Source organism: Gymnoscopelus braueri (assembly GCF_963280865.1).
Source record: "Gymnoscopelus braueri genome assembly, chromosome: 14".
Taxonomy (NCBI): domain Eukaryota; kingdom Metazoa; phylum Chordata; class Actinopteri; order Myctophiformes; family Myctophidae; genus Gymnoscopelus; species Gymnoscopelus braueri.
This window is the reverse complement of record NC_137619.1, coordinates 20,274,423-20,301,922: the sequence shown is the minus strand read 5'-3', so window position 1 is coordinate 20,301,922 and position 27,500 is coordinate 20,274,423. Positions and strand designations below refer to the sequence as shown.

General features: G+C 43.6%; 1 protein-coding gene across 2 annotated transcripts in view; it reads right to left on the bottom strand.

Moving 5' to 3' along the window:
* The window catches only part of slc8a1b (solute carrier family 8 member 1b), a 177,148-nt gene that overhangs the window by 28,753 nt on the left and 120,895 nt on the right, over positions 1 to 27,500 (bottom strand). The window contains exons 5-7 of one of the 2 annotated variants that reach the window (XM_080450261.1): positions 25,336 to 25,445; positions 12,644 to 12,801; positions 6,268 to 6,367 (exon numbers count right to left, since the gene is read on the bottom strand). In XM_080450261.1, the coding sequence (XP_080306387.1) occupies positions 6,268 to 6,367; positions 12,644 to 12,801; positions 25,336 to 25,445 (368 nt within the window). Of the gene's footprint in view, positions 1 to 6,267; positions 6,368 to 12,643; positions 12,802 to 25,255; positions 25,446 to 27,500 lie in introns of those variants that run through there. The other variant, XM_080450262.1, reaches the window with a different exon arrangement.

Genomic DNA, 27,500 nt, shown 5'->3' with positions numbered 1-27,500 from the left:
GGAAACGAGGGAGAGTGAACTGAAGGCAAAGAGCAGAGTCGAGACAGTGAAAATTAAACATGAGAAGAGGTGAATGAGAGCGGGTCCCAGATGAGCTGGTGTTATATGAGAATCTCCGCTACCTGTCAGGCCTCCTCCTCTGCTACCATAACAACAACATTTACACGGGCAGGGAGGTGAACACCCCTGGGGAAAACAGTGCAATGACATTCTGCACTTGAATCAATGAGACTGGCACATCATTGCCAAGGGACAAGATAAGACAGAATTAGAGGAAGTGATAAAGTTACGTGATGGCTTAGCCCTCAACTACTTGCAAACTCCTGGGTAACGCTGTGTGAATCAAATGGAGGGACAAACATTTGGAGGACAGAGTGGTTGCTAGAGGGTTAGGTCAGGTTGCTGGGACAAGCCCTATATCTACTGACTCACTGCCCCTCTGGATAAGACTGACATCTACACAGGAAAATCCTCAGTGTTAATTTAACTGCAAGCTACATTTGCACTCTCTCGCGAGTTACAAATGGATACATTAACACTGAGGATTTTACTGTGTACTATCGTTACTTCCAGTTAGTCCCTGACACATATTCAAAGTTATAAAATAAAGCTAACAGTGCCCAGCAAGGTTCATTTCCTTAACCCTAACCCTTCATACGCCATTTCTGTTGAGCGACGACATTACAGTATGACACACCTCAACCATGATATGTTGGAACATTTTCGAGTAAAGAAATGTACACACTGTGGGGATATTCTCCACTAATCTATTGCCCCCTTGACAACAGCTGGTCCAGATGAATGAATACAAGAACACTCGCCCCAAAACACGCTTGCCCCTGCGGTCAAATCTGGCGACTCTCAGAACAGTCGCCACCAGGTATTCCTAAACGTAACCTAGGTAAAACTATGCGTAAATCTAACCATATTCCTAAACGTACGGTAACCTCAGTAAAGCTATGCATAAACCTAACCATATTCCTAAACGTAACCTCAGTAAAACTATGCCAAACCCTAAACTTATTCCTAACCTTAACTTCAATAAAAACGAATACAAGAACCCAATCGATGTGCACTTTGATCTCCCTATATTGGGATGAAGGTTTGTCCTGATCAAACAGATGAGCTGCTAAACCTGTCTGAGTCTGTCAAGCTCACAACACTGTGTGTGTGTGTGTGTGTGTGTGTGTGTGTGTGTGTGTGTGTGTGTGTGTGCGTGCGTGCGTGCGTGCGTGCGTGCGCTGCGTGCGTGTGTGCGTGCGTCTGAGTGTGTAGCTGTTTGTTTGATTGTGGGTGTGTACTTGTACAAATATTGTGTGTCAGTGTGTAACTCTGTGCATGGTTTTGGAGTCTCATAGGTTGCAGGCTTATTAAAATAGGTCATATAACTATCAGCATTCGTGTGTGTGTGTGACAGGTACAAGCTGGTGTTTATGTCCTTAATAATCCTGAACCACGCTGACCTCTGGATTATCTGAATCCTAAACTTCATTTCAATTTAATGGCAGTCCAATACATGAGTGCAGCCATCACACAATGAAACTCTCACTTGCCTCTGACATACACACACACACACACACACACACACACACGCTCTGTCAGCCAAGGCAGGCTAATCCCAGATAAGCTCATGGAGTACAGGTCTTTTCATTAAGGGGGTCAACTAACTAACAAAGACTGGCTGACAGGCGGGCAAACAACGCACGCACGCACGCACGCACGCACGCACGCACGCACGCACGCACGCACGCACGCACGCACGCACGCACGCACGCACGCACGCACGCACGCACGCACGCACGCACGCACGCACGCACGCACGCACGCACGCACGCACGCACGCACGCACGCACGCACGCACGCACGCACGCACGCACGCACGCACGCACGCACGCACGCACGCACGCACGCACGCACGCACGCACGCACGCACGCACGCACGCACGCACGCACGCACGCACGCACGCACGCACGCACGCACGCACGCACGCACGCACGCACGCACGCACACACACACACACACACACACACACACACACACACACACACACACACACACACACACACACACACACACACACACACACACACACACACACACACACACACACACACACGACAGATAGACAAACCAAAATGAAGTCGTTTGCGGACACTCAGCTGACTCAGAGCGCTACAGGGATACCCACATTGACATGGGTTCAAATCCAGCATGCAACGTTACTAAGGGTGTGACCGGAGAGCCGAATGGTTAGGGCGTGGCACCAGAATACTGCGTGCATACATCAACCAGAACAAGCATGCTACCAACACGCATCTGTATGGGGGATTATTAAGGGTGAGTGAGAGGATAGCAGCCAGGAGAACTTTGTCGGTCACTGCCATAGACACTGGGACCTCCCAGGCAGCAAACTGGTGCTGAGCGAGCCAACACACGGACATCGATCACAAGGGAGTCCCACTCCTACAGTAACTGTGTGGACGTCAGGGCTGTAAGTTCATGGAGGCCATGAAAGCCTATTTTTGACTATATAATATATCGTCAGTGTCCAGGACCAACCAGCTACTGTTGAGGATCCAACTCCATTGGATCCTCAAACTGTCCGTCAACACCACGCAACTCCCCCCCTCTCCTCTCCTGCTGCTGTTCTACAGCTCAGAGCACAGCGCACTGCGCAGTGAGTGAGTGACATAGGAGCAGCACAATCAGTAACAACGCCATTTTTCCCCCCGTATAGTCTGTTAAAACTATGCAGTGTACTTGTTTATCAAACTTAGCACTGACGCTAATGTTATGAAAACAAGTAATTCTATTTCTAAAATCTATGAAGTGTTTAATGAGGAGAGCATTGTGACAAGAAAGGAGTTCATAGCATTTCTGTCGCGCTAGTTCTACTGAAACTCCAACTCTGTGAAGCCCTCTTTGCAGAAGTTATTGTAATATTTAAAGTCCTGTTTATTATTGTAGGCCTATATAATAAGTGTCATGAAGCATCAGGGCATTCATTCACACGTTGTGATGCGTTGTGAGCTTGGAGATCCATTTGGAATTTAGACCCATATGGAATCTCTCCCTCCACACGATTGGAGCTATTGTCAGCTGTTCGGACTCCTAACTCCATTTGAGCTGGATTTCTGTTCGGACAAAACTCCTAATTCCATTTGAGCTGGATTTGGGTAAAGTGGTGATAATATAATGACACATGCAAGTATCTGACAATATATAAAGTCACTATACCAACTTTGATGAGGCAGTATTGCTTTGTTTTGAAAATATACGGTTTTCTTCATTTCCTGAAAAGTTTACATTTTGTTTTTTCATTTCCTGATAAATGAGCGTTTTGGAGTTAGCAGGTTGCTGCTGGACAGCAGAGATATAGTATAATGTCATTTGCACAAATAAAAACATTTGAAACCAAATAAAGATGCTGGGGCAGAAACTAAGTACTGGCAAGCTAGCCGGATGCATGGACGATTTAGACGACATAGAGATGTTATACTGTAGCTCTAGGAACAGAATCTCAAATTGACATGACCACTTCTCAAACTTTTTAATTTCAAAGACCCCCATAACTCTGAGTTACAGACCTGGACAATGACCCTAAGTGTCGCTGGACCCCACTTTGAGAACCACTGATGCCCTTTTCTCCACCCAAAAATATTGGATTGTAGCATCGGTTCCATTCAGGATTCTTGTAACTTAGGTGCTTTCTAGCACCTAAGATATTTAGGCTGTCAATCCATTGTGGAATGGATGGATATATGTGGATATACAGTATGTGCAGGATATCTAAAGTGGAAGTGAGGCTAATATGTGCGTTTTAGACACACACACGCGTCGTTTGGATAACTTGAATGATGATGAGTTGCTGCCCTAATTTGCAGTAACGGCAGGCAACAACGTTGTCCCAGATTGATGTTTACATTCTGTTCATGTAATGTGACAACAACAACAGAAAGTGAAAACTTATGTAATATATTTTGGTTAGTGTGGAGTTTACGCCAGTGGAACTAGATGAATCTTACATGGTGCGACACAGCTTTAACAATCAACCTAAATAGACCACTGCACAGTTTTTTTATGATGATCTTTCACTTGCTTTCACCATTGTTCATATCGCATCTGCAAGCATCTTCCAACATGTAGAATATTGACAAGCCCACTGTGGTTCTCAGTCCAGGGCAAGAAAAGGTATTTCAGAACCAGTTATACTCAGTAGAAACACAGTAGAAACACTCTAGGAACTGGTTCTAAATTAGGCGGGGGGAAAAGAACAGAACTGGTTCGATGCCGGTGGAAAAGGGGTATACGGGTCGGTATATTCAGTTAGAGCAGAACTGCAGTTACATCAGATAATCACCAGATGGCGACCTTATTGATACCAATGAAGAGAAGATGCTGTAGTGTGGCCGAGGAATTCCTCCTCTCTGCCTTTCTCGTTCTTCTCTCGTTCTTTCTCTCCCTCCCTGCCCCATCCTTTCTTCATCCTTCTCATCTCAAGTCTTATTTGCTTCCTTCCTTGCCAGCTTCCTGTCTCTGACTCTCTCTTTGCCTCTCTGCCCACCCATAGCACTTTCTCCCCTCTCATTCACTTTCAGTCATTGCCGTTCTCTCTCCCTGCCCCCCTCCCCCCTCTTTATTAGCATTAGTTGCTACCCCCAACGTTCTCACTGGGTTTCATCATCTCGTTATTATCATCACCACAGATCATTACTGCAGCTCAGCTCCAATACTCTCTTTGGACCCTGAGATCATCAGAGAACAAGGAGGATCTTGGGATACGACAGGAATGGCATCTGGATGAAATATTAATCAGCATTCTCTCTCTCTCTCTCTCTCTCTCTCTCTCTCTCTCTCTCTCTCTCTCTCTCTCTCTCTCTCTCTCTCCCACTCGTGTGCTTGGTTTGTAAAGCCTTAAACACTAGATTACACTCTATACATCTGACTGTTTCTCTACAGCCACTTTCTCATATGAACACTGGAAAATGTCCAGGGAATCAGGTCAGGACATTGTCCAGTGTTGGCCGTTGCAACAGGAGAATGTCTGTTTCAGATGCGTTCACACATTAAGGTAAATACTGAGTTTGATAAGGTGAGGGCCGGGGTCTGGGTAGTAGACGCACACATTAGCTACTCCCGCTTAAATATAACATGCAAGGTTTTCATTTCAGAGACAAATCGAACACTACCTAACTCAAGGGTCCTGCCAGCATAAAGTCTGTTGCATGTCCGATCCTACTGAGCCGGAATGTTGCGTTCATACAGCCCCTCTGCTTAAAGTCTGGAAAACTTCCATAATACAGTGCATGACTTCTCTCTCTCGCTCTCTCTCTCTCTCTCTCTCTCTCTGTCCCTCTCCATCACTCTCCGCTGCTTCTTAACATCATCACCCATTCCCTTTCCTATCATAATATGAGATAATGTGTGTGAGTATACTGTAGAAGTAGGAATGTACCAGAGATGCAGAGAAAGAGATAGATATATATTACCCTCTCTGTATATCTGGTGCATGCCTCCTCGCACGCACGCACCCACGCACGCACGCACGCACGCACGCACGCACGCACGCACGCACGCACGCACGCACGCACGCACACGCACACGCACACGCACACAGTCGCATGTATAAACACCCACACTTGTAGCCATCTGCGCAGTATACAACGATTCAAACCATCAGGGCAGACCAGTCCACTGACAAATAAACCAATATCCTGACTGATTACTGTTACTAAAACCATTTGCACGTACACACACGTACACACACGTACACACACACAAACACACACACACACACACACACACACACACACACACACACACACACACACGCACACACACACACACACACGCACGCATGCAGGCAAGCACGCGTGCATGCACACATGCATGAACACATGCACGCATGCACGCATTGAAGTGCACTCCAGTCTGAGTTCAGTGTATACCCACGGATGGTAGTTATGCGGTGCAGTGGTCACCAACTCACTTTAAACACACAAATACACGCACACACACGCACACACCCCAGTGTTCAAACCATTAAACCACAGCAGTTAACTTCAGTTTAGAATTTTTCAGAATGCTTTAACCATTAAAGTAAATCAAACACACACACAGACCACCTGAGCTCAATTCCTGATTTCACGCACAGAGAGTCATGATACGACACGGTAGATGGCACGCCATTAAAAAGTACTTCAAACTCTCTCTCACACACACGCACATGCACACGCACACTCTCTCCCTCTCTCTCTCTGTCTTACCTGCGCTGACAGTGATTGCCTCTATGAATTGGTCTCTCCAGCTGTTGGTTCCCACCAGCAGGGCAAGGTTAGTTTTCTTTATCAGTTTATCCACTGTGTTCTGTGAGAGAGAGAGAGAGAGAGAGAGAGAGAGAGAGAGAGAGAGAGAGAGAGAGAGAGAGAGAGAGAGAGAGAGAGAGAGTGAGAGGTAACTTTGATTAAAGGGGACAGGTCATAAAACATTGCTAGCAGGTGTTGGTAAGAGAACATGGTGAGCTGGTAGACTCCCATAGAAAGCAATTGAAGTTGAAAAGAAATGACTTCGTTTTGACAATAAGGGGGAAGACACACAAACACTCCAAAACCGGGATTGAACCAGTCGAAGCAGCATGTTTCAGTATTATGACTGGCTCATTAACCGTCATCGTTCTCCTCCTCTTCCCTCCATTCGCGGTATTCAAGTCACTCAATCCTTTTTTCTTTGTCTTCCTACTCACAGCATGTGGGAGATCATGTGTGCTTTAACAACACTGGTCCCAGTGGGATGTTTGATTCTGTAATTATCTGTAATGATCAATACCATTCATCCTTCCTTCTAGCTCAGCATTCTAATCTTCTCATCTTTTCCTTTTATTAGCTCCTCTCCCCTCGCCTCCCCTCATCTCCTCTCCTCTCCTCCTCTCCTCTCCCCTCCTCATCTTTAGCTGCTTGTTTTTACTGATTATTTGAAGGCATGTTTTTTTTTCAGAAAGGAAAGTGAATAGACAGCAGAGTGAGGGTGGAGAGCAGGATTGACATGTAACATAGCAATTAAAATTATACACACAGTCACACAAACACACACACACGCACACGCACACACACACACACACACACACACACACACACACACACACTCCTGGAGTCAATCAGATCTCTTTCTCTCTCTCTCTGCTTAGAAGGAAACTCTGATTTAAATGGAACTGAGTGGAGCTTTGGGATGGGAAATGTGCCTAACACTATCTACAGCACACATGAATGCGAGCGCACACACACATGGACGCACGCACGCTCACACACACAGAGGATAAGCCAAATCTAATTATGTGTTCATGTTTTGAAATTTTACAGCGCTACTGTGGGCTTATTGCCATTCGTCTCCCCATTGTCTCTCTCTCTGCTTCTCCCCGTCCCTCTCAGCCGTCCTATTTTCTATCTGGTATTCATTGCGCTGTTACCTGGAATGAGTTCAATGCAGGAGTCAGTGTGTGTGTCTGTATGTGCATGCTTGTGTGTTCTCACACACTTGTTTGTGTGTGTTTGAGTGTGCATATGTGCGGCGATGACCCAACTGAGGGGAACAAAGGGCCGTTGAGCTGACATCATCCCACAACGCATTGCATCATAACGGGAGGCAATGGTGCCATTGCCTGCCGTTATGGTTCCCCTGCATGTAATTTGGTCTCTCTCTCTCTCCCTCATCTGATCACATAGCTGTAAGCAAAGGGAACACACTGAATCTAAGTTACTCTGACACACACCATGAAGAGAGAGAGAGAGAGGAACCGAAAAGGCATATGGTGTAATCTAGGGTTGAAGGCATTAGAAACCAAGCACATGCATGAGTGTGTGTGTGTGTGTGTGTGTGTGTGTGTGTGTGTGTGTGTGTGTGTGTGTGTGTGTGTGTGTGTGTGTGTGTGTGTGTGTGTGTGTGTGTGTGTGTGTGCGTGCGTGCGTGCGCGTGGGCATGTGCGTGCGTGCATGCGTGTGTATTTGTATTACAGACTTTGGATTTCACTTCATGTCTGTCTCTCTTTCCCTCACTCTCTTCTCTTTTTTCTCTCTCCCATTTCCCTAGTGTTCTCTCCATTTCTCTGTTCCTCTGTGTCGGCATGGGCCGCTCATGTACATTTCATCTCGTGCCGTCACACAGAAACACCTCAATGAAACACAATTAATGTGATTACCTTCAGCTGTGTTTACTCTTCAAAATGTCTGCTGTGAAGAGGGTGCGTGTCATTGCCAATCCCCCATTGGTACTGTGGGCCCTGTCACAGTTGTTCTGGGAAGGGTGTAGACTAACAAATGTATCCAAATGGGGGTCCATTGGGGACTCTCAGAGTTAAAAATTGATCAATTAAAACTGAGTATTTTACGGTTTTACCTCTTTTTCGTACCTCTTCCGATACCCACTCCCCGCTTTGTTCCCTTCTTTCGATTCATTTATATTTGTCTTATATTTGTATATTTATGTATATAAGATGGAGTATAAGGTGTAATTATGTGATACTCAGGGCCAGGGATCACAAAGATGTCAACATCACCAGGGCCATGATCTGCACGGATGACTCCTGGACAGACCACTGCCTCATCCACTCCACAATGAACATCCAGCTACGCCAGAAAAGGAGGACACAGAGGAAACGGCTCCGCCCAACAAAAAAAAACATCGACAGCCTGGGAGACACAAACGGGGCGCAACATCTTCAAAACACCCTGTTTGAGAGGATCCCTGAAGAATATCCAGAGGGTGTGGAAGAACACTGGAAGGCTTTTAAGACCACATTACTCGAGACCAGCAGGGACACCATTGGCTACAAGACCAGGAAACACCAAGACTGGTTCGATGAAAACGAACGACGAAATCTAATTGATGCCAAAAGGAAAGCCTTTTGTACTTGGCAGAATGACATCAACTGCAGGGCCAAAAGGCAGGCCCACTCCAAGGCAAAGGCTCTTGTCCAGACTGGAGTAGGGTGCGAGAGCTGAAAAAAATATGGTGGAGGGAAATCCAGAGGCTTGGTGACACCAGGGTTTTTTTCAATGCCACCAAGGCTGTGTACTGTACAGGCCCAGCTATTGAGGCCAAAAAAATAACTCCACTCCAAAGATGGACAAACCCTGCTGAAGGACAATGTGGGTGTAAGTTCCAGATGGCGAGAACACTTCCAACAGCTCCTGCATAGAAACACCACAGTTGAGCTGGAAACCATCAACCACATTCCTCAGCGTCCTATTATGGAGCATTTGGGAGACCCTCCCACTGAAAATGAGGTCCGGGATGCCATAAGGAAACTGAGTAACAACGAGGCCTCTGGACCAGATGGGATTCCAGAAGAATGATGATAAGGTGCAGAAGACGGTAGTGAGACCAGTTAAGCTGTAGCCGACGGCTTGGAAACAGTGGCACGGACAAAAAAACATAGAATCTTCAAGATTTGAAGATGCTACGATTCTTATTAGGAAGGACATGGAGGGATAAGATCAGGAATGACTACATAAAGGGATAGCCCAGGTTGGACGGTTTGGGGATGAAGGTTTGGGGATAAAGCAAGAGAGGCGAGGTTATGACGGTTTGGACATGTGCGGAGGAGGGATATTGGCAGAAGGATGCTGAAGATGGAGCTGCAAGAAGAGGAAGGCCAAAGAGGAAGTCTAATCATGGATGCGGTGAGAGAGGACATGCAGGTGGCTGGAGTTACCAAGGAAGATGCAGTGAACAGAAGAAACAGATGGAAACGGATCAAACAGATGATCCGGCTGTGGCGACCCCTGATGAGCTTTAGCTGAAAGAAGACTCTTTCTCTTTGTCTCTCTCTCTCTCTCATTCTTTCTTCTCCTCACTCATTTACATGTATCTCTGAGAGTGAAAGAATTGACCCAAAATGGACCCATCACCCCTTACAGCATGGTGGATGGGGCTTTCTGTGTCTTGGGATACATCAGCAGGGGGTTGGACACTGGCTGTCACAGGGGATCAAACTGGTGACATTCTAGTGACTAAGCTCCCATCAGCCCTCCTTCCCCTCCTCCTAAATGCCATCTCTTCCTCTCCTCTTGGCATCTCTTTTGCCCTCTTTTCTCTCACTTCCTCTCATCCACTCTCCTCTCCTGCATTTATTTAAACTCTGAGCAAAAACAGCCAGTGTGTGTGTGTGTGTGTGTGTGTGTGTGTGTGTGTGTGTGTGTGTGTGTGTGTGTGTGTGTGTGTGTGTGTGTGTGTGTGTGTGTGTGTGTGTGTGTGTGTGTGTGTGTGGGGGGGGGGTGCGTGCAAAAGGTAACATAAGTGCTTATTACCATGCCCTCTAAACATTCTTGTTTATTATGGAGCCAAATGATATTCAACTCAAATGCCCTAAAATATTTAAACTAATGCGTGCACACACACACACACACACACACACACACACACACACACACACACACACACGGCTGTCCTAAAAGGACCTAAATCTTTCATGGAAATCTAATTCATCATGTGCACCTGTAGAGCAAAGGCATTTACACCTCCAGCTAAAGGCTCTATCTAGGCTAACTCCACCCACCTCAGGGGACAAACAAGGGCTGTTCTGACTTGCAAATGAAGCATCCTCTCGGTGGGCCATGGAGCGGTGAGGCAATAATGTGATATTACTCTCTCTGTATCTCTATTGCCCCCTTTTCTCTCTGGCCATAAACAGCCATGCCTAATTTATCCTCGTTTGCACATCGTGTGGCGCATGTGGATCTGATACTGTCGGTGCGTGGCACCAGCTTTAGGCCTGTCACAATTATTACATAATTGCCATAATGTTGAAAAATGTTCATATATTTTGAAAGATTTTAAAAAATAGTGTAAATTGCAGATCTACAAGCTCACAACACGTCGCGATGCGACGCGTTGTGAGCTTGTAGATCGGCTATTTACACTTTTAATGATTTTTTGCAAAGAATGAAGTTATTAAATATGTCAGTCATTTCTTTGTATATTTCGGTTCTTTGTCATAACTGCACCTGTGCAACTTCAAAGCCTACAAGCCAAACAGTAATGTAATGTAGTAATGTATGTGTAATTCTATTTTCCTTTTAGGCTTTGTAAACTAAAATTGCACAGGGCAGATATGAGAAATAACTTCAATTACAAACCCTATTACTGAAATATACAAAGAAATGACTTACAATTGCAAAAAAATATCCAGTCTACAGGGTACAACCTTAGAGTTGTTATTTTCTCAAATTTGGAAAATGTGTGAACATTTATCCACATTTTAAAAACGTTTTGGGCCTGCTCACTCCTCATGCGTTGAAGGAAGCATGAGCTCAGTTCGGGGCTCTCCCCAGGCTGGCAGAGGGAGAGTAGCGCCCAGGATTACAAGCTTAGGCATTGGCACTGGGTGAAAAATGGGTTACAAATTAGGGACGCCGGGTTGAAAGTGCTTCGAAGAGCATGGATGAACGAAGTTGAAATAATGATGGAAATAATTAGGACATTTCTGTTCATTTCATCCAGCTGTTTTTATACAGATGAATGGAAACAATTCTAATAATTGTGATCAGTAGATTATGTAATACTTGTGACAGGCCAAGTCGCACCGTTTTTTGCTGTCTCCGCCTCCTGCCGCAGTGGTGAAGGCAGTGGTCGCTCCATGCCAGAGAAAATGCATGGAACCTCACCGCTTTGTCAGAACGCGGAAGCGGAATACCGCTGCTGCTGTGAATTCAGCGTCAGTGTTAAATTAACTGAGTGTAGAAATGTAACCAAATGGACCCCATTTGTACTCACTCACATTTAAAATGGATAAATTAACAATGATGATTTTACTGTGTACATATAGCATAGTGTCTCTTAGCCTTTAAAAAAAAAGAATCTCTCACCTTGTCTCAAACTCTCTCTGTGTCAATGTCCCTCTCTTTTTAATACCCTTTATCTATCTCTCACTCCCTCTCTCACTCCCTCTCTCTCTCTCCCTGTCTGTCTCTTTTCGTGTTGTACAGTAGAATTACATTCCTCAATCCCCCAGGACAGCGCTTCAGCTAACTATAGGACTCAATTATAGTCTCTCTTTCTCTCTCTCTCTCACACACACACACACACACACACGCACACACACACCACTTAAGAAAGTCAAGTAGAAAGTTATTGCCCCGTCTCTCATTCTGCTCAGGTGTCTGAATGTCTGTCTGTCTCAAGTATGTGTGTAGGAGTGAGTGAGTGCATTAGTGCATGCACGCACGCACGCACGCGCACACACACACACACACACACACAGACACACAGACACAGACACACACACACACACACACACACACACACACACACACACACACACACACACACACACACACACACACACACACACACACACACACACACACACACACACACACACACAATGATGTCAATAGTAATTACATCTGCACCGATGTTAAGAGTCTGTGTTGAAGCAGGAAAGTACGGTATATGGAGTAGGGCTGGGTTATGTGACTTCAAATCAATCGATTATTTCAAACTTTTGCCCCAATGACTATTAATGAACAGTTAAAAGAATTTAGATAGTGAAAATCAAGTCGGTTATTGCTTGCAAATGTCAGTTACAATATATTTTCGGTTAACTGCCCGCACGCACCCACGCACTGACGCACATGTTCTCAGTCTTACCTTGAATTCGTAGGACTCCTCTATGATGATTTCCAGTTTGACGTGGTCTCCCAACATGGGCCGTCCCATGTCTGCGATGCGTCGCTCCTCTTCGTCCTTCCCTGTCAAAGGCTCCTCTTCCTCCTTTTCCACTTTCCACTCCTCCTTTTTCATCTCTTCTGAAAACAAAAACAGAAAAACAAAAGAAAAACAGAAACCCCATGTTAAAACCAATCAGTGAAAGGCACCAATCACTTTTCAGGTATGGCAGCTGTGGAAATCAATTTCTGAGCGAGACGCTCAGTTAATAACACTGCAGAGTTCAGAGTGTTAACTGAACCCTGAGACTGTTAAAGTGGACCCTAGCATAAAACACTGGATTTTGCAGTGTGGTGATGGGATAGTACATCACATCACCTGTACCTTGCAGAAAACCTGCAGAGAACTCTGCAAAATTCTGAATGTTCCAATTTAATTCTGAGACTGTACAAATTTTACACTAGCGATGCGGTCGGCAGGGAACCAGGTGGACCCCTAAATGGCTCAGAAGGGCCGTGACATGTGTTTGACCCACGGATTGGATAACTGCATGGAAGATGGCCAGTGAGAGAATTCCCTTTAACCCTTTAAGACCTGAGAAGATTCTAGAAAGGTCTTCTAAATCCAAAAAAAAAATTGAAAGAAAAACCCAATTTTTTTTCCTCGATTTTTCAAAAATAGCAGATCTACAAGTTCATAGCGCGGCACTCGGTGCCGCGCTATGAGCTTGTATATCTGCTATTTTTGAATAGCCTAAAGAAATCTAAAGTGACACAGATGCGTTCCAGGTATCAATGGGTTAACCCATTAAGACCTGAGGCCGATTCCACAAATACCTTCTAAATCAGTAGTTCTCACACTTTTTCACAAGATTTATTTTCAAGAATAGCAGATGTAAGCAAGAATAGCAGATGTACAAGAAAGGTATTTTCTTTTTGGCAGATTTCGTGTGTAAGGCTTCGTGTGTAAAGACAGAATGTTATGTATGTTTGAAAAACGAGTTTTTATTTTGTTTTATATTGTACGCCTATGCAATGATGCAATGATTTATATGTTGTGTAAGCCCATGTGGGCTGGGCACCTTTGGTGCATGACACAGAAATAAAGAAATCTATCTACAGTATAATAGCAGATGCACAAGCTTGCAGCGTTCAATTAGAACAGGAGTAAGCTTAGCAGAGATCAATACAGTATCGACAATCAACAGTTGTTTTACTATTCACCTGAACGGCACTTTAACAAAGGATGTATGGAGATATTTTAGAAGAATAATCACCTGTTTGGATTCTGGGCTGGATATTTTATATAAAAACACAAAATTAAAATCTGCCCTTTAAATCCTGTCCTTTGATTGACAGCAATTTACCATGGTTTTACCATGGAGAGAGAGAGAGAGAGAGCGATAGTGTGTGTGTGTGTGTGTGTGTGTGTGTGTGTGTGTGTGTGTGTGTGTGTGTGTGTGTGTGTGTGTGTGTGTGTGTGTGTGTGTGTGTGCGCGTGCGCGTGCGTGCGTTTGCCCTTCCCCAGTTACCGTTTGGGCAAACCAGCTCTACCGATAATGCGGTCACGCACACGCGCATGTCTAATGGTGACTTAATGAACTCAATTAGTAGCGAACAACATCATGTTAGCCTGTTAATAATATACTTGTTAGTGTTGCAGTCTTCTGAAATAATACTGAACATCTGGAATATTTCAATTATAAGCAAATTGGAGAAAGCATAATGTATGTGTCCATGGCATGTGCGTACTTACAGCATGTGTGCATGTCGTAGAGCATGTGCGTTATGTTCCACATCAACAAACCCTACATAAACAAGTGTGGGGAGGAATTAACTGGCATAATGATTAAATTAGGACAGAATTGGCTACTCTTAAAAGAAAAGTACATTTCTGAAAGGTTTTGCCTATAATTACATGCCCAAAATAGGAATGCTACTGTACTGTCGGATGAAAGTGGTAAGCTTGTATTGGTTCTCTATCTTCAGATTCAGAGCCAGGTCTGCCTCAACCCGCGGCTACAGTATACATTATGCTCCTATAGAGTACTGGCCCCTTTTATTCCACGTAAAGCACTGCCCATGACACAATATTTTGTCACTGTAATTCCTAGCTATACTCAAGGACTCATCCATCTCTGTACTTTATAATCTAGATTATTAGGTATTAGCAAATGCCTTTCTCTCTCTCTCTCTCTTATTTAGGCCAGTTAATTACAAAATAATTGGGAATAGAATTCCCGGGAAATGTCTGTTCAGTGGGAATATATCCGATAGCATTTAATCCTTGAGTGCCTAGAACTACACTGATTAGTATGCATGTATTTATTTATAGTGAATAAACACTTTAGATGTGAAAATAGGCATAGGGAAATGATTTGTTCTGAATAGATATAGGATTTATATAACATTCAGAAGCAAAAAAAGAATATTCCATGCTTCACCCAGACCTGACTCTCTGGCAAAAATAGCAACAGATTGTGGCGTGGCAAAAACATGCTGCAGCTCACGCTGCCAGTGGATTAAAAGACTGAATGACGTGGTTGCATGTCGACTCACAGAATGCATCTGAACCGCTTTAAGTGGACACTGGCCTCAAGGGTAACACTTTATTTAAAGGTCGGGATTATAATCGGGATATAATAATGCATTATAATGCACTTATAAGGCATTATAACACTTGTGTGTGTGTGTGTGTGTGTGTGTGTGTGTGTGTGTTATAATTGTATGACAACTTATAGCAATGTTTATAACATATTATAAGTGCTCGTCATAATGCATCATGAGCTCAGTGGAACAGCACATTATAACTACAATTAATTAACTTAGTTACAGTAGTTTTAAAATGTCTTTGATATAGCTTGTTATGCATAATTATAAACATTTGTAACGAGTGTTTTGAGGCATTAGCCTATAAGTGCATTATAATGCATTATGATGCATTACAGACCCGACCTTTAAGTAAAGTGCTACCTGGCGGTTATAATGTGCTGTTCCACTGAGTTTATAATGCGTCATGGCCAGAAACCAGCGATGATCTTACTTAAATTATATAATAAGTTATAATACTTCATAAACCTTGTTATAAGTTGTTATGCATAATTATAAACATTTATAACAAGAGTTATACTGCCCTACAAGTGCATCAAATGTAAGAAAGTTTTGGGGCAAATAGTCGTAGAGTGGGAAAAAAGAAAACAAACAAAGCATATTGTGGGGAGGTGGGCTGGGGTGGTCCTTGAGGATCGCTCGAAATAAGCCAGAACTGCCAATATGCCACAAGAACTCAAAAAAGGTTGAGACCCAATGCCTTAACATCCTCCCCTCCCTCTCTATCACAGTGAACAGTGTGTGTGTGGAAGATGTGAGGTGACAGCTGCTGACTCCAACAGACTGGTCAGCTCCTCACAGTCTGTCAGCAACCACTGAACAGGAGCAGAGCGGGCTGGGGAACTTTTTACTGCCTGAGCTGTGCTGTGATGGAGAGGAGAGTAGAGAGCCTCATCATGATTACTCTATAGCTCCATAGGAGAGGAGAGGAGAAGGACTGTCAGGCTATCGGGAAGGGTCGAGTCAAGCTCTACACAAGTGGAGAGGAGGTTGGCTCTATAGGAGGAAGGGGGGAGGTTTAGGGATGAGGAGAGAAGATGAGGAGGTGAAGATCTGTCACTTTCTCACTTTCGCACCCTTACACACACACACAGTGAAACTAAGAGTTTCTAGAGAGACATAGGGCCCGATTCACTAAGCTGTTTACGCCCATATTTTGAACGTAAAGGAATTTACGCAACTTCCAGTAGTCTGATTCATTCATCTCTTTCTGGTTAATTTTGCGGGAGGTCTGTTCTTTCTCACGTCTGCTCCGAGGCTGACTTACATCAAAGCTTGCATATGTCTTTAGAAATGCTTTATTCTTCATGCAAAATTAATTACGTCCTCAAATAAAAATATGTATGTGCCCAACATTTGTCAACACACATATATATATAAAAAAAGAAAAAATATGTCAAACAATATATTTGCTTGTAGCCTATACATGATATAGTCATGTTACACATTTAACCAATTTCTATTTATTTTTAGGCAATCAGTTTATCATTTATCATTTAGAGCTTGAATTATTAGGTCCCTCGGTGTCGGCCGACTCAGCCAAAGTTTCACGTAATGATGAAAATAGACAATCATGCCTTAATGTCGCTGGGCACAGATGCGGCTCCAATGTCCGCGCCTCCGCGGTATTAATTTATAATACCGTGGGCTACTGTATATTGATCACATGATCGCCACACACAAGAGCCTATAAGTCTTAACATCTGATGAGGAAATCTGTGTCCAGAATAGATCCATTCCCCATTCCAACGTGGGACAGTGATATAGGCTATTAATCCAAAGGACGAATTTCCCCTCAGTAATCATTAAGGCTCTGGTCCATAATCTATCCGATAGCATAGCGTGCCAGGATGCCCTGCTGGATTTCAGCATCATCTTTTTACCACAGCAAAGGTGAGCAATGTTCAGTAGAAAAAGCTTAAATATCCTTTCGTTGTTGTTTTATTAGCCTATTATTTGGTGGTGGGATTAAGCTTTGTAAACTTCTAACACGTGACATGAGAGTTGGCTATTTACTTTATAAACGTAAACGTTTAATCGCATGAGGGACTTGCTTCCACTGATCTACAAGTTGTCATGTGGTGCGTCGAGCCGCGTTATAAGCTGGTCTGTCCCTTTTGGAGAGTCGCGTCGTTTTTTGACGGTGGTTTCCGGTTGCCTTTTATGGTCTTAAATGGGGCGTGGAGCAATGCAAATGATCTGTAGTCAGTTCATCCCATCAGCACAACCCGGTGTCATGCATTATAATTGCCTGCATAAAAATATGATTATGACTATGAATGAAATGAGTGACATTAATATCTGTGACAGTAATTTCCAATAATTGTCAATCAACTGGAACATCAATGGTAAACACATTACTTGGATAACGACATGACATGAGTAGATTAATCTACACAGCTTGTTGTCATGTACCAGAGTTGATTAACATTGTTCAATGTTGATAATAATGTCCTCTGTGTTGATTCATTACACACTCATACTCATCTGCAGTATACAGCAGCACACACACACACACGCACGCACGCACGTACGCGCGCACGCTAATGTGTTATTTACTATTCATTCCACAGGTTTCAGTGGTCTTGTTCATCATTTACATTTAATTACACACTAATTACTTAGCCAGAGTAAATAGATTAAATATCCACCTTGGGCCACACCTTATAGTGAGTCATCCTTCACTCTCACACACACACACACGCGCGCGCACACACACACGCACACACAGGCACACGCAGGCACACGCACACACACATGCACGCAGGCACACGTAAATGTTCAATAGAGTCTTTTTCATCAAGAATAATTGATGTCAATTATAATTTTAATGATAATGTTCAAATAAAGTTAAAGTTCAAATTCATAACACTCACACACAGCAAAATCCTCAGCATTAACTCTGTACACACAGAGTTAAATTAATACTGAGTATTTTACTGCGCAAACAGTCAGACACGCAACATAATGTTGCTGCTGGCACAAACCTTGTATCTCCATATTTAGACTTTTTAAATTTAAATGAATGCCCTACTTCACCGTACAAGAGTGTCGCACGAAAGCTTGAAAATAGATGTGGCGCGTTGTGAGCTTGTAGATCGGCTATATTCACTACTTTAAAATGTTTTTCAAAGAATAAAAAAGGAAAGGTTTTGGACATACAAGGTTTCCACCGACAGCGTAGATGAAGACAGGGTACAGAGGACCAGAACAGAGGACACTGCTGTCACACAAAATTTGTCACATAAACAGAGACATACTGGCATGCATGTGTGTGTTCATCTAACCACACGTGATGTGTGCGTATATGATTGTGCATAATCATGTGCAGCATACTGCATGCTGTATGTACGTACATTATTTGCATAGAGTATTGCACATGTATGTTTCACATTGTTCTGTATCTGTAAATGCATGCTTGATGCTGCACTTGTACACACGCACTGCATGCACACGCATACACGCGCGCGCGCACACACACGCACGCACGCACGCACGCGCACGCACACACACACACACACACGTGTGCGCGCGCACACACACACACACACACACACACACACGTGTCTGCCTGTGTTAGGACATGGGGTTGGGACTCTGCAGGGCCTGTTTTGTTTTTAGCTGCGTCCTTGTCCTTGATGTTGATGCTACAGCATGTCTCCTATGTTTCCTTGATGCTACAGCATGTCTCCTATGTTTCCTTGATGCTACAGCATGTCTCCTATGTTTCCTTGATGCTACAGCATGTCTCCTATGTTTCCTTGATGCTACAGCATGTCTCCTATGTTTCCTTGATGTTATAGCATGACTCCTATGTTTCCTTGATGTTACAGCATGACTCCTATGTTTCCTAGATGTTACAGCATGTCTCCTATGTGTCCTCCATGTTACAGCAGCATGTCTCCTATGTTTCCTAGATGTTACAGCATGTCTCCTAAGTGTCCTTCATGTTACAGCAGCATGTCTCCTATGTTTCCTAGATGTTACAGCATGTCTCCTAAGTGTCCTTCATGTTACAGCAGCATGTCTCCTATGTTTCCTAGATGTTACAGCATGTCTCCTAAGTGTCCTTCATGTTACAGCAGCATGTCTCCTATGTGTCCTACCTACGAGATGATGCCATTCCTGTAACACTCCAGGGTGATTCACGTTTTAACTATTGTATGCTTCATTGTGCAACTAAATAAGCAGATCTACAAGCTCAGATCAGCTTGCAGTTGACATTTTTGGGGGATCTTTGGATTTTCTTTTGAAAATTTAGCGATGTCGGGTTGAAAGTGGTTCACATCTTTGTTGCTTTGGACTCCAGAGGAAAAGATAAGACACCTGCCTCCCTCCCTATCGGGCTCATGAATACAGCAAATCCAACACTTGAAAAAGAAGTGTAAATGTCACATTCAGGGCTGGTTTAACACAGAGATAGATCTTCATGATCTCTATGGATCTATATCCCGACACGGGAAAAAACTATGCTCAAAGCACCAGCCCCCCAAAAAACACCTGCTTCCTCTCCTCTCTCGCTCTGAAGTCGTGGGCAAATATTTGAAGCTCTGTGCTGATGGGAGATCAAATAGGGAGATTCTAAAGACTATTTGATTCCATCTCTCTCACTGTATGCTGACAAATTTAGGTTAACCCATTCAATCCGGGAACGTAAACTGTTTTCTGAAAAATGTTGCTACGTCAGTGGTGCTCAAACTTTTTCATGTCAAGGACCCCAAAAATGATATGTATTTGGCCTCCGACCCCCATCTCAAAATATTTTGTTCCAGGGACCCCCAGAAAAGATTTGAGTTACAAATGTTCGCTTAAAGAATATATATATTCAAAGATTTGCACACATTTTCACGATTTTTCAAAAAAAATTGCAGATCTACAAGCTCATAGCACCTTCAGTTCACATTCAGGTGTGTCAATCAGCGTGTTCAGGTTTCGGTACCCAACATTGTGTGGGTGAAATAGGCTCTTTCTCTCTCTACTTCTCTCCCCCCTCTCACTCTCTCCCATCCCTCTCCCATCCCTCGCTGATCAAGCTCTACCTATCTCTCTCACTGGTCTTGCTCTGGTCTGACGCCACACACTAAATAAAATGCATCCTAACAATTTGCACTGATGCTAACCGAAGCTGAACAACGGCGATATGCACAGACATCGGGCATGCATACGGGCATACTTGCCAATTTGCGCAGATGTCGGGCATATCAACTCACAGCTTGAACTTTATGTAGTACATTATGTGCAATGTACATTATGTACATTGTAAATAATAGGCTGATACAGAGGTTTGGAAATGTGTTTTTTTAGGTCAGTGGTTAAAAGAATTTATGATGGTTTTCATTGTGGGGGTTTTCATTGTACACTAATTTAAATCTGGGACAGCAGGTGAAGGCTAAGAACAACCGGGCAACGTCGAAACCTTGCAACAGTCTTCATCACCAGGCCCTAACAGTTAGAATTGCATTTTAAATTGGCCCTTCATGATATTAGTCATCATATGTCAACTTGGATTAATGGCGTTCTCTTGTGTCAACACCACTTGCTAAGAGCTGTTCTTACTGTGATGCTAACAAATGTTAACAGAATGAGACAACTAGCAAATAATTCCACACAGCTGACAGAACACTGGCTAATGTTGCACAGCAACACACATTTGGTAAAATAAATATATAAAATCCACAGACTTAAAATAGCTGTCATAATTACTGACTAACCATTTCTTTTTTACCAGGGTAGTGTGCATTTTCTGCAATTAATCATCTTTATCGTGTACATTACAACTTCCACAGATTAATCTATTAATCAAAAAAGGTCAAAAAGGGATTGTTTGCTCTGATAGCTGACTGGAAGTCAGCTGAAGATAGTTCAACAATGTAAGATGTGATAATTTGTTGTCAAATTTGAACCTTTTGCACAGTGCACACCACAAGGCAGTAAAATATACCAATCTGAAAGATCTGAACAACGAAGCGCTACAAAGCAATTCTGTTTACCATCATATATCACAAATTCATATGCACATAAAAGCCGCTATGTGTAAAAGCAGTTCACACACAGACACAATTAAAGTCTGGGGAGGGCTAATTTAATTTGGCCTCATTTCACTCCGGGGAAAAACCGCAGAACTTCCATAAAATACAGTTATTAAAACAGTGTATTTGTGTGTGTGTGTGTGTGTGTGTGTGTGTGTGTGTGTGTGTGTGTGTGCGCTCGTGTGCGTACATTCTAGAGTCTTTGATCCCACCAACAACACCTCATCAAGCTACTCTGACAGTGTGTATACAGTTGTGTGTTTGTCTCAAGGCTGTGTGTGTGTATTACGAATGGTTTATGTTCCTATATGTGTATGTGAGCCAGTGTGTGTGTGTGTGTGTGTGTGTGTGTGTGTGTGTGTGTGTGTGTGTGTGTGTGTGTGTGTGTGTGTGTGTGTGTGTGTGTGTGTGTGTGCGTGTGCGTGTGTGTGTGTCAGTGTGTGCGCGGGCATGCTGTGTGTCCCAGCGGTGTGTTTGATCTCCTGACAGTGTTAATGTGATATCCAGCCTTCTGTTTGATCCCCTCATTACCATAAACACTGCTGAGTCCTGCTAAAGCACACATCACTACCAGTACACCAAGAGACGTCCTGGGTTTCTGTCAAACAAACAGTCTGATTGTGTGTATGAGAGTATTACTCATGTCTAAATGTAGTAGCATTTGTGTAAGAGAGATCTGGCATCTCTATTTTGGGCATGTTTTCAAAAACAAAGATTTTCTAAACTTTTCAGAAAAAAAAAGAGAGAGAGATTTTCTCTCTCTCTTTTTTTTTATTTCTGAAAAGTTTTAGCTATTTTAGCTAAAATAATCAAAAGTTCAGAGCTTGCAGATCTGCTTTTTTTATGTGGCACCGCCAGATGAGAAAGTATAAAACAGGGTTTAAGTGGTTGAACTCTAAGAGCATCATATTCAAGATAAGATCTGCACTGGTCTGTGCAAAATAAGGCAGGTCACCAGAGCCAGCCTGATCTCCAGAGAACTAGTATACATTGCACGGATCCAGTGCACTTCATTCCGTGGATAGTCGCCTAGAAACCCCGAAATTGCGTGCATATGTACGGCGAGTCCCACGGTGGGCGTAACCAGTCGCAACCCGGAAAAACCCGGAAGCAGAGCAGTCCCCACAACAAAATTTACGATTCTGTGCCTATCGGTACATAACTCAAACGGCGCTGAGTAGGCACAAGGGAATGTCGCAACGTTCGGGACGGCAACTCGCTCGCTTTAGCTCGCTCGGTGGCCCCTTACGTGGCGACAATTCCCTTGAGACTGCGCGCCTCCGAAATGGTTTTGTCACAAAGGGAGAGATGTACATATGCACGGAATTTCGGGGTTTCTAGGCGACTATCCACGGAATGAAGTGCACTGGATCCGTGCAATGTATACTAGTTCTCTGGAGATCGGGTTGCCAGAGCAGTGTTTTGTCCGAGTTCCATCCAGGTGCTAGTTAAATCTGTCAGTGCAGAGATTCCCAAGTATTGTGGGCCAAAACCGTTGTGGTTGGATGTGGCATTCCTGATGTGCGTGTGTCAGCAATATTCCACTGACAACTTGCACGTTTGCCTAATGACAGCCTTATTTAAACTGCAAAAGGATATTACGTCCCATAGAGTGGACAGGGCTCACAGAATAAAACAGTGATATACAGTCAAATATAAAAAGCTATTGTGGGTTCGTGTCCATTTTCATTAGGCCCAAACTGTTAGGCTGTTAGCACCAGCTGTACAAGTTCCACTGCTGTGTCAAACTTGTGAATACATCAATTCTGCTGCCAACAAATATTAACATTACCACCCTCAAACTAGACTCCTGTGCGTGAATGTGTGGGTGCTAAAGAGACAACAAAATGTATGTAACAAATAGAGATACCGTAACTGTGCGTGCGTGTGCATGTGTGGTTGTGTGTTTGTTTGTCTGATAGTAGATGGAGAAGACAAAAGGAAAATATGACACTGCAGCCTGACTGGGCAATGAGCATCCATGATGAGATAATGGACAAACAGTGGAAAACAGATACTGGATGCATGTAACCATGCACGCACACACGCACGCGCACACGCACACACACACACACACACACACACACACACACACACACACACACACACACACACACACACACACACACACACACGGATAGTGGATACACATTGTCATGCAAGCAAGCATATATACAGTACATGTGACACACAGACACACATCACAAGCATATTAGGAGAGTAAATAAATGGAGAGCGGCGAGGATGAGAGAACACAGAAGAGGAGCAAAGAAGAGAAGGGGCGAGGAGAGGTGTGACTCTCACTGAGAATTATTGCAGACCTCTGAAAATGATCAGAGGAGAAAAGAAGGGGGGGATACAAAGCTTGCAAGAAAACAGTCAGACGGAGAGTAAAACAGGCGGAGAGAAGAGCTCCTGTGTTCAGCTGAGCCCCCAACTCAACAGGCCTGCCGACAAAAACAAAAGCGAAATAAACCCAACACTGGGGGGAAGTAAATTTGGTCGGGGGGGTGGGGCTGTAGGGGCGGCCATGGGGTCACCAAAATCAGTAGGGTTAATCCTTGCTGAGAACATCAAATGTCTTGGCAATCTGCCCAGATTTTGAGATACTGTACATGCAAGTGGCAACTGTGGCCTATGGGTGGCGCTAGAGTAAAGGCCATTGGGTTACCAGAATCGTTGGATTCGGTGGTTTAGCAGGTTTCATGGCAAATCTACCCTTTTTTATTTTCTTTGAAACAGACAAAGATCGGAGGAAAGAAACAGCAAATGGCAAAATACGAGTTGAATTGTGGCCACGCTATTGAAGGTATTCTGCGCCTATGGTATGCACCCTAACCATTCAGCTATCAGGTCACCCCTACCCATTTGATTTTTAGATTTTGTGTGAGTAGAAATGTAGTTGTAAAGGTTGTGCTAGAGGAAAGCCCATGGGGTTACCAAAATCAGTAGTAGCCATCCCCTGGGGTTCATGAAGAATTCCCTGGCAATCCGCCAGTGGTTTTATAGAAATATTGTTTGGGACCAAAGTGGTGGATGGACGGACGGAGGGACGAACGGAAGGACGGACGGACGGAATGAAGGACGGAAGGACGGAAGGACGGACGGACGGACGGATGGATCGTGGGGCTAAAAAGGAAGGTTTTGGCCCCCTCTTGCCTTGGCAGAATTGGAGTTTGGCAATTCTCCAAAGAGAGCTGATAGTGATTTATTCCCTGTGCTTTAGCACACATAAAAACCCTTAAATTGCTGAAGCAATTTTTCCGGTAAGGGTGAAATGACCTTCCCTCTATTTTTAACATGCTGGTAGCTGGTAACGTTCATGCATTGACTTGTCATAGGAACAGCTGCACTGCATGAACATGGCCCGAAATTTTGACTACTTTGGAGTACAACTCTATGGAACGGCTTGTAAACGGACGTTCTTTCAGGGTTCTCTGAGGAACAGGTGGGGCAATTCAAACGGAGTGGTATGACTATGATGTATACATACGGTAAGTGCGTAGGGAAGGGTTCCAATAAGGGATAAGGAAATGTGACTGTCTGTGTGTGTCTAGTGGGTGCTGGGCACTTATAAATTAAACATACCGCCAGGTTAGGGAATGACACAGCCGTTTAGGGCACTTTAGACATTGTGAGATATACAGATACACAGTAGCACTTAAGGGAGGTCTTGATATTAAAGAGTCTAGGAGGGGATTAGGGCACTTGATAGAGAGATAACCGAGGGAATTAGGAGACTTTAAAGTGTGGAACTACAGTAATTAGAGAAATTGGCATACTGTATTGAGTTTTGAGTTTCAAAGCAAACTTAGATAAACTCAGATGTTTAAGGCGTAGATAACTCACTGACACTGCTGTTAGCGAGAGGAACACTGTACTTTATCTGAGGTCTGAGTACAGCCATAACAAAAAGGAAAGGGGAAAAAAAACTCATCCAAGCAATAAAACTTTACAAGGGCCGGCTGCCTGTTGACTTGGGAACCAATGACATTACAGCATAGGGTGCATTCTCAGTGCTGATTGGCTGTCACACCTGTCCATCCCACCCTGCTGCGTCTCCATTGGGGGGTCTGTAGAAGGACGTAGAAGGAGGCCAGCTTATTGTACTCCTCCCGGTCTAAGATCCTAATGGTTATGGTCTTCCTGTATGACACACACACACACGCACACAGACACGCACACACACAAACATGCACACACAAGGATGCATGTATGTATGCACAGACATGCACGCACACATACACAAAGAGACAAATAGAGGGAGGTGATGAACATGCATGGTCAAAACACAATGGATACAGGTGTACGCACACAAGTGCACAAACACACACAGACGCGCTCGCACACACACAGTAGGTGGCGGTAGATGGGGGTCTTGCTGCACGTGCACCATCACACTGAGGTGAGTCAGACTCAGAGCTCAGAGTTCACACAGGGGGTCCGCAGGGCGAGACCCCCCCTCCCTGACCTTTGGTGTCGTTGGTCTCGATCAGACGAGGCTCTCCGATCTCCAGGTAGAAGGTCTTGTTCTTCTCGTACTCCTCGTCGTCTATGATTCGCACCTTGATGATTTTACTGAAGACGGGAGGAAGGCGTGGGGAGGAAGAGGAGAGGAAACAGAAGAAGAAGAACAGTAAGGAAACGACAGGTAGGAAACCAGAAGAGAGCCACAGAGCAGAAGTAAGCAGAGACGCTGAGCCGTGCTTTTCACAAGAACAACCAGTGGTGGACAAAGTGCTCAACCCCAGTACTTGAGTCAAGGTAGCCTATGATACTCCTATTCAACTATTACTCAAGTACAAGTGAAAGTTGCTCAGTCACATTTGGAGTACTTGCTTTTAATTACAAATTACAAAGTTAAGTTCCTTTTTAATATCAATGCGTTACTGTATTAAAATGTAGATATTTTCCCAAAATAATTTAAGATTTTCCAGATTATTCTTTCGACAAAATATAAATAATAGCACCTCTACAAGCTTGTACAGTGGATCTGCTATTTCACTACATTTGAAATAGGGCTCAAGTGGATAATTCATAGCGTACTTTTTCCCTTGCTAGAAACATAGTGGAGTCAAAAGTACAATGTTTGTCTTTGAAATGTAGTGAAAAGTATCCAAAAATACAAATACCTAATAAGCAAAGTACCGATTCGACAATTGTTTTTACTTAAGTACAGTACTCAAGTAAATATCCTTAGTTACTGTGCACCACTGAGAACATCACACATCTCTTGTGAGAAACCAGACATCCTGAACAGGAACATGCCGGAGACAAGAATTCCCTCAAAGTTCAACAAATTGATGTTTTCTACACAGCTAAAGTGTAAAAATTGACCTATATACACAGGTATATATCGCCAATGTCGGGCAGGTCTTATCTCTATATTTTAACCTTTTATGTTTCGTTTCGTAAATGAATGCCCTACTTGATCATACTAGTGCCACACAAAAGCATAAAAAATTGCAGAACTTGTAGATCTGCTACTCTTGCTATTTTTTAATTGGAATCCTGAAAAATAACAGTTTTGGACAGTTTTCCACCCGATGGCAACGATATACTGTATGAGGGTATACCCCCCAAACGAACGCCTGATGTTATTATGTTCATTATGAATTAATTAAATTGAAAGCCTCAGGCATTCAGATTAGCACAGAGACGAGACTAGAAGACACGTACACGGTCAAAGCCTCAGTGTTAATTTAACTCGGGGAGATACAAATAAATGATAAAAAATAACATTGCACAGTTAAGGATTTAACTGTGCAATAACAGCAGAACATCTCTAGGGTAGCAAAGTAGAAACATTATGGAGATTGAGCTGTAGAAAGAAATGTGATGTAAAGGTAGAGACTTGAACGTAAAAGTAATGATGTTTACCACTGCAAGTTTTGCCTTTTGCAGTAGCACAACTTCTAAAAACAGCAAAGAACCCCATCTAACTGTATCTCACTGGTGCCTCCGTCTGCCCAACACAGAAAAAACCCCAGTGTCAGTTCAACAACGAATGTACAATTATGTATTAGTTTAAACTGAAAGTTCAACTAACACTGGGGTTTTCCAGTGCACTGTAATGTAAATCTGCATCTGTACCACAACGTTTTACCCTGTCCATTCAAATCAATGTCCATTTGCAAGCCAATACCAACTGAAGGAAAAGTTCTGCTAAATGGAACAAAGTCCAGTTTCCTTATTGAATCA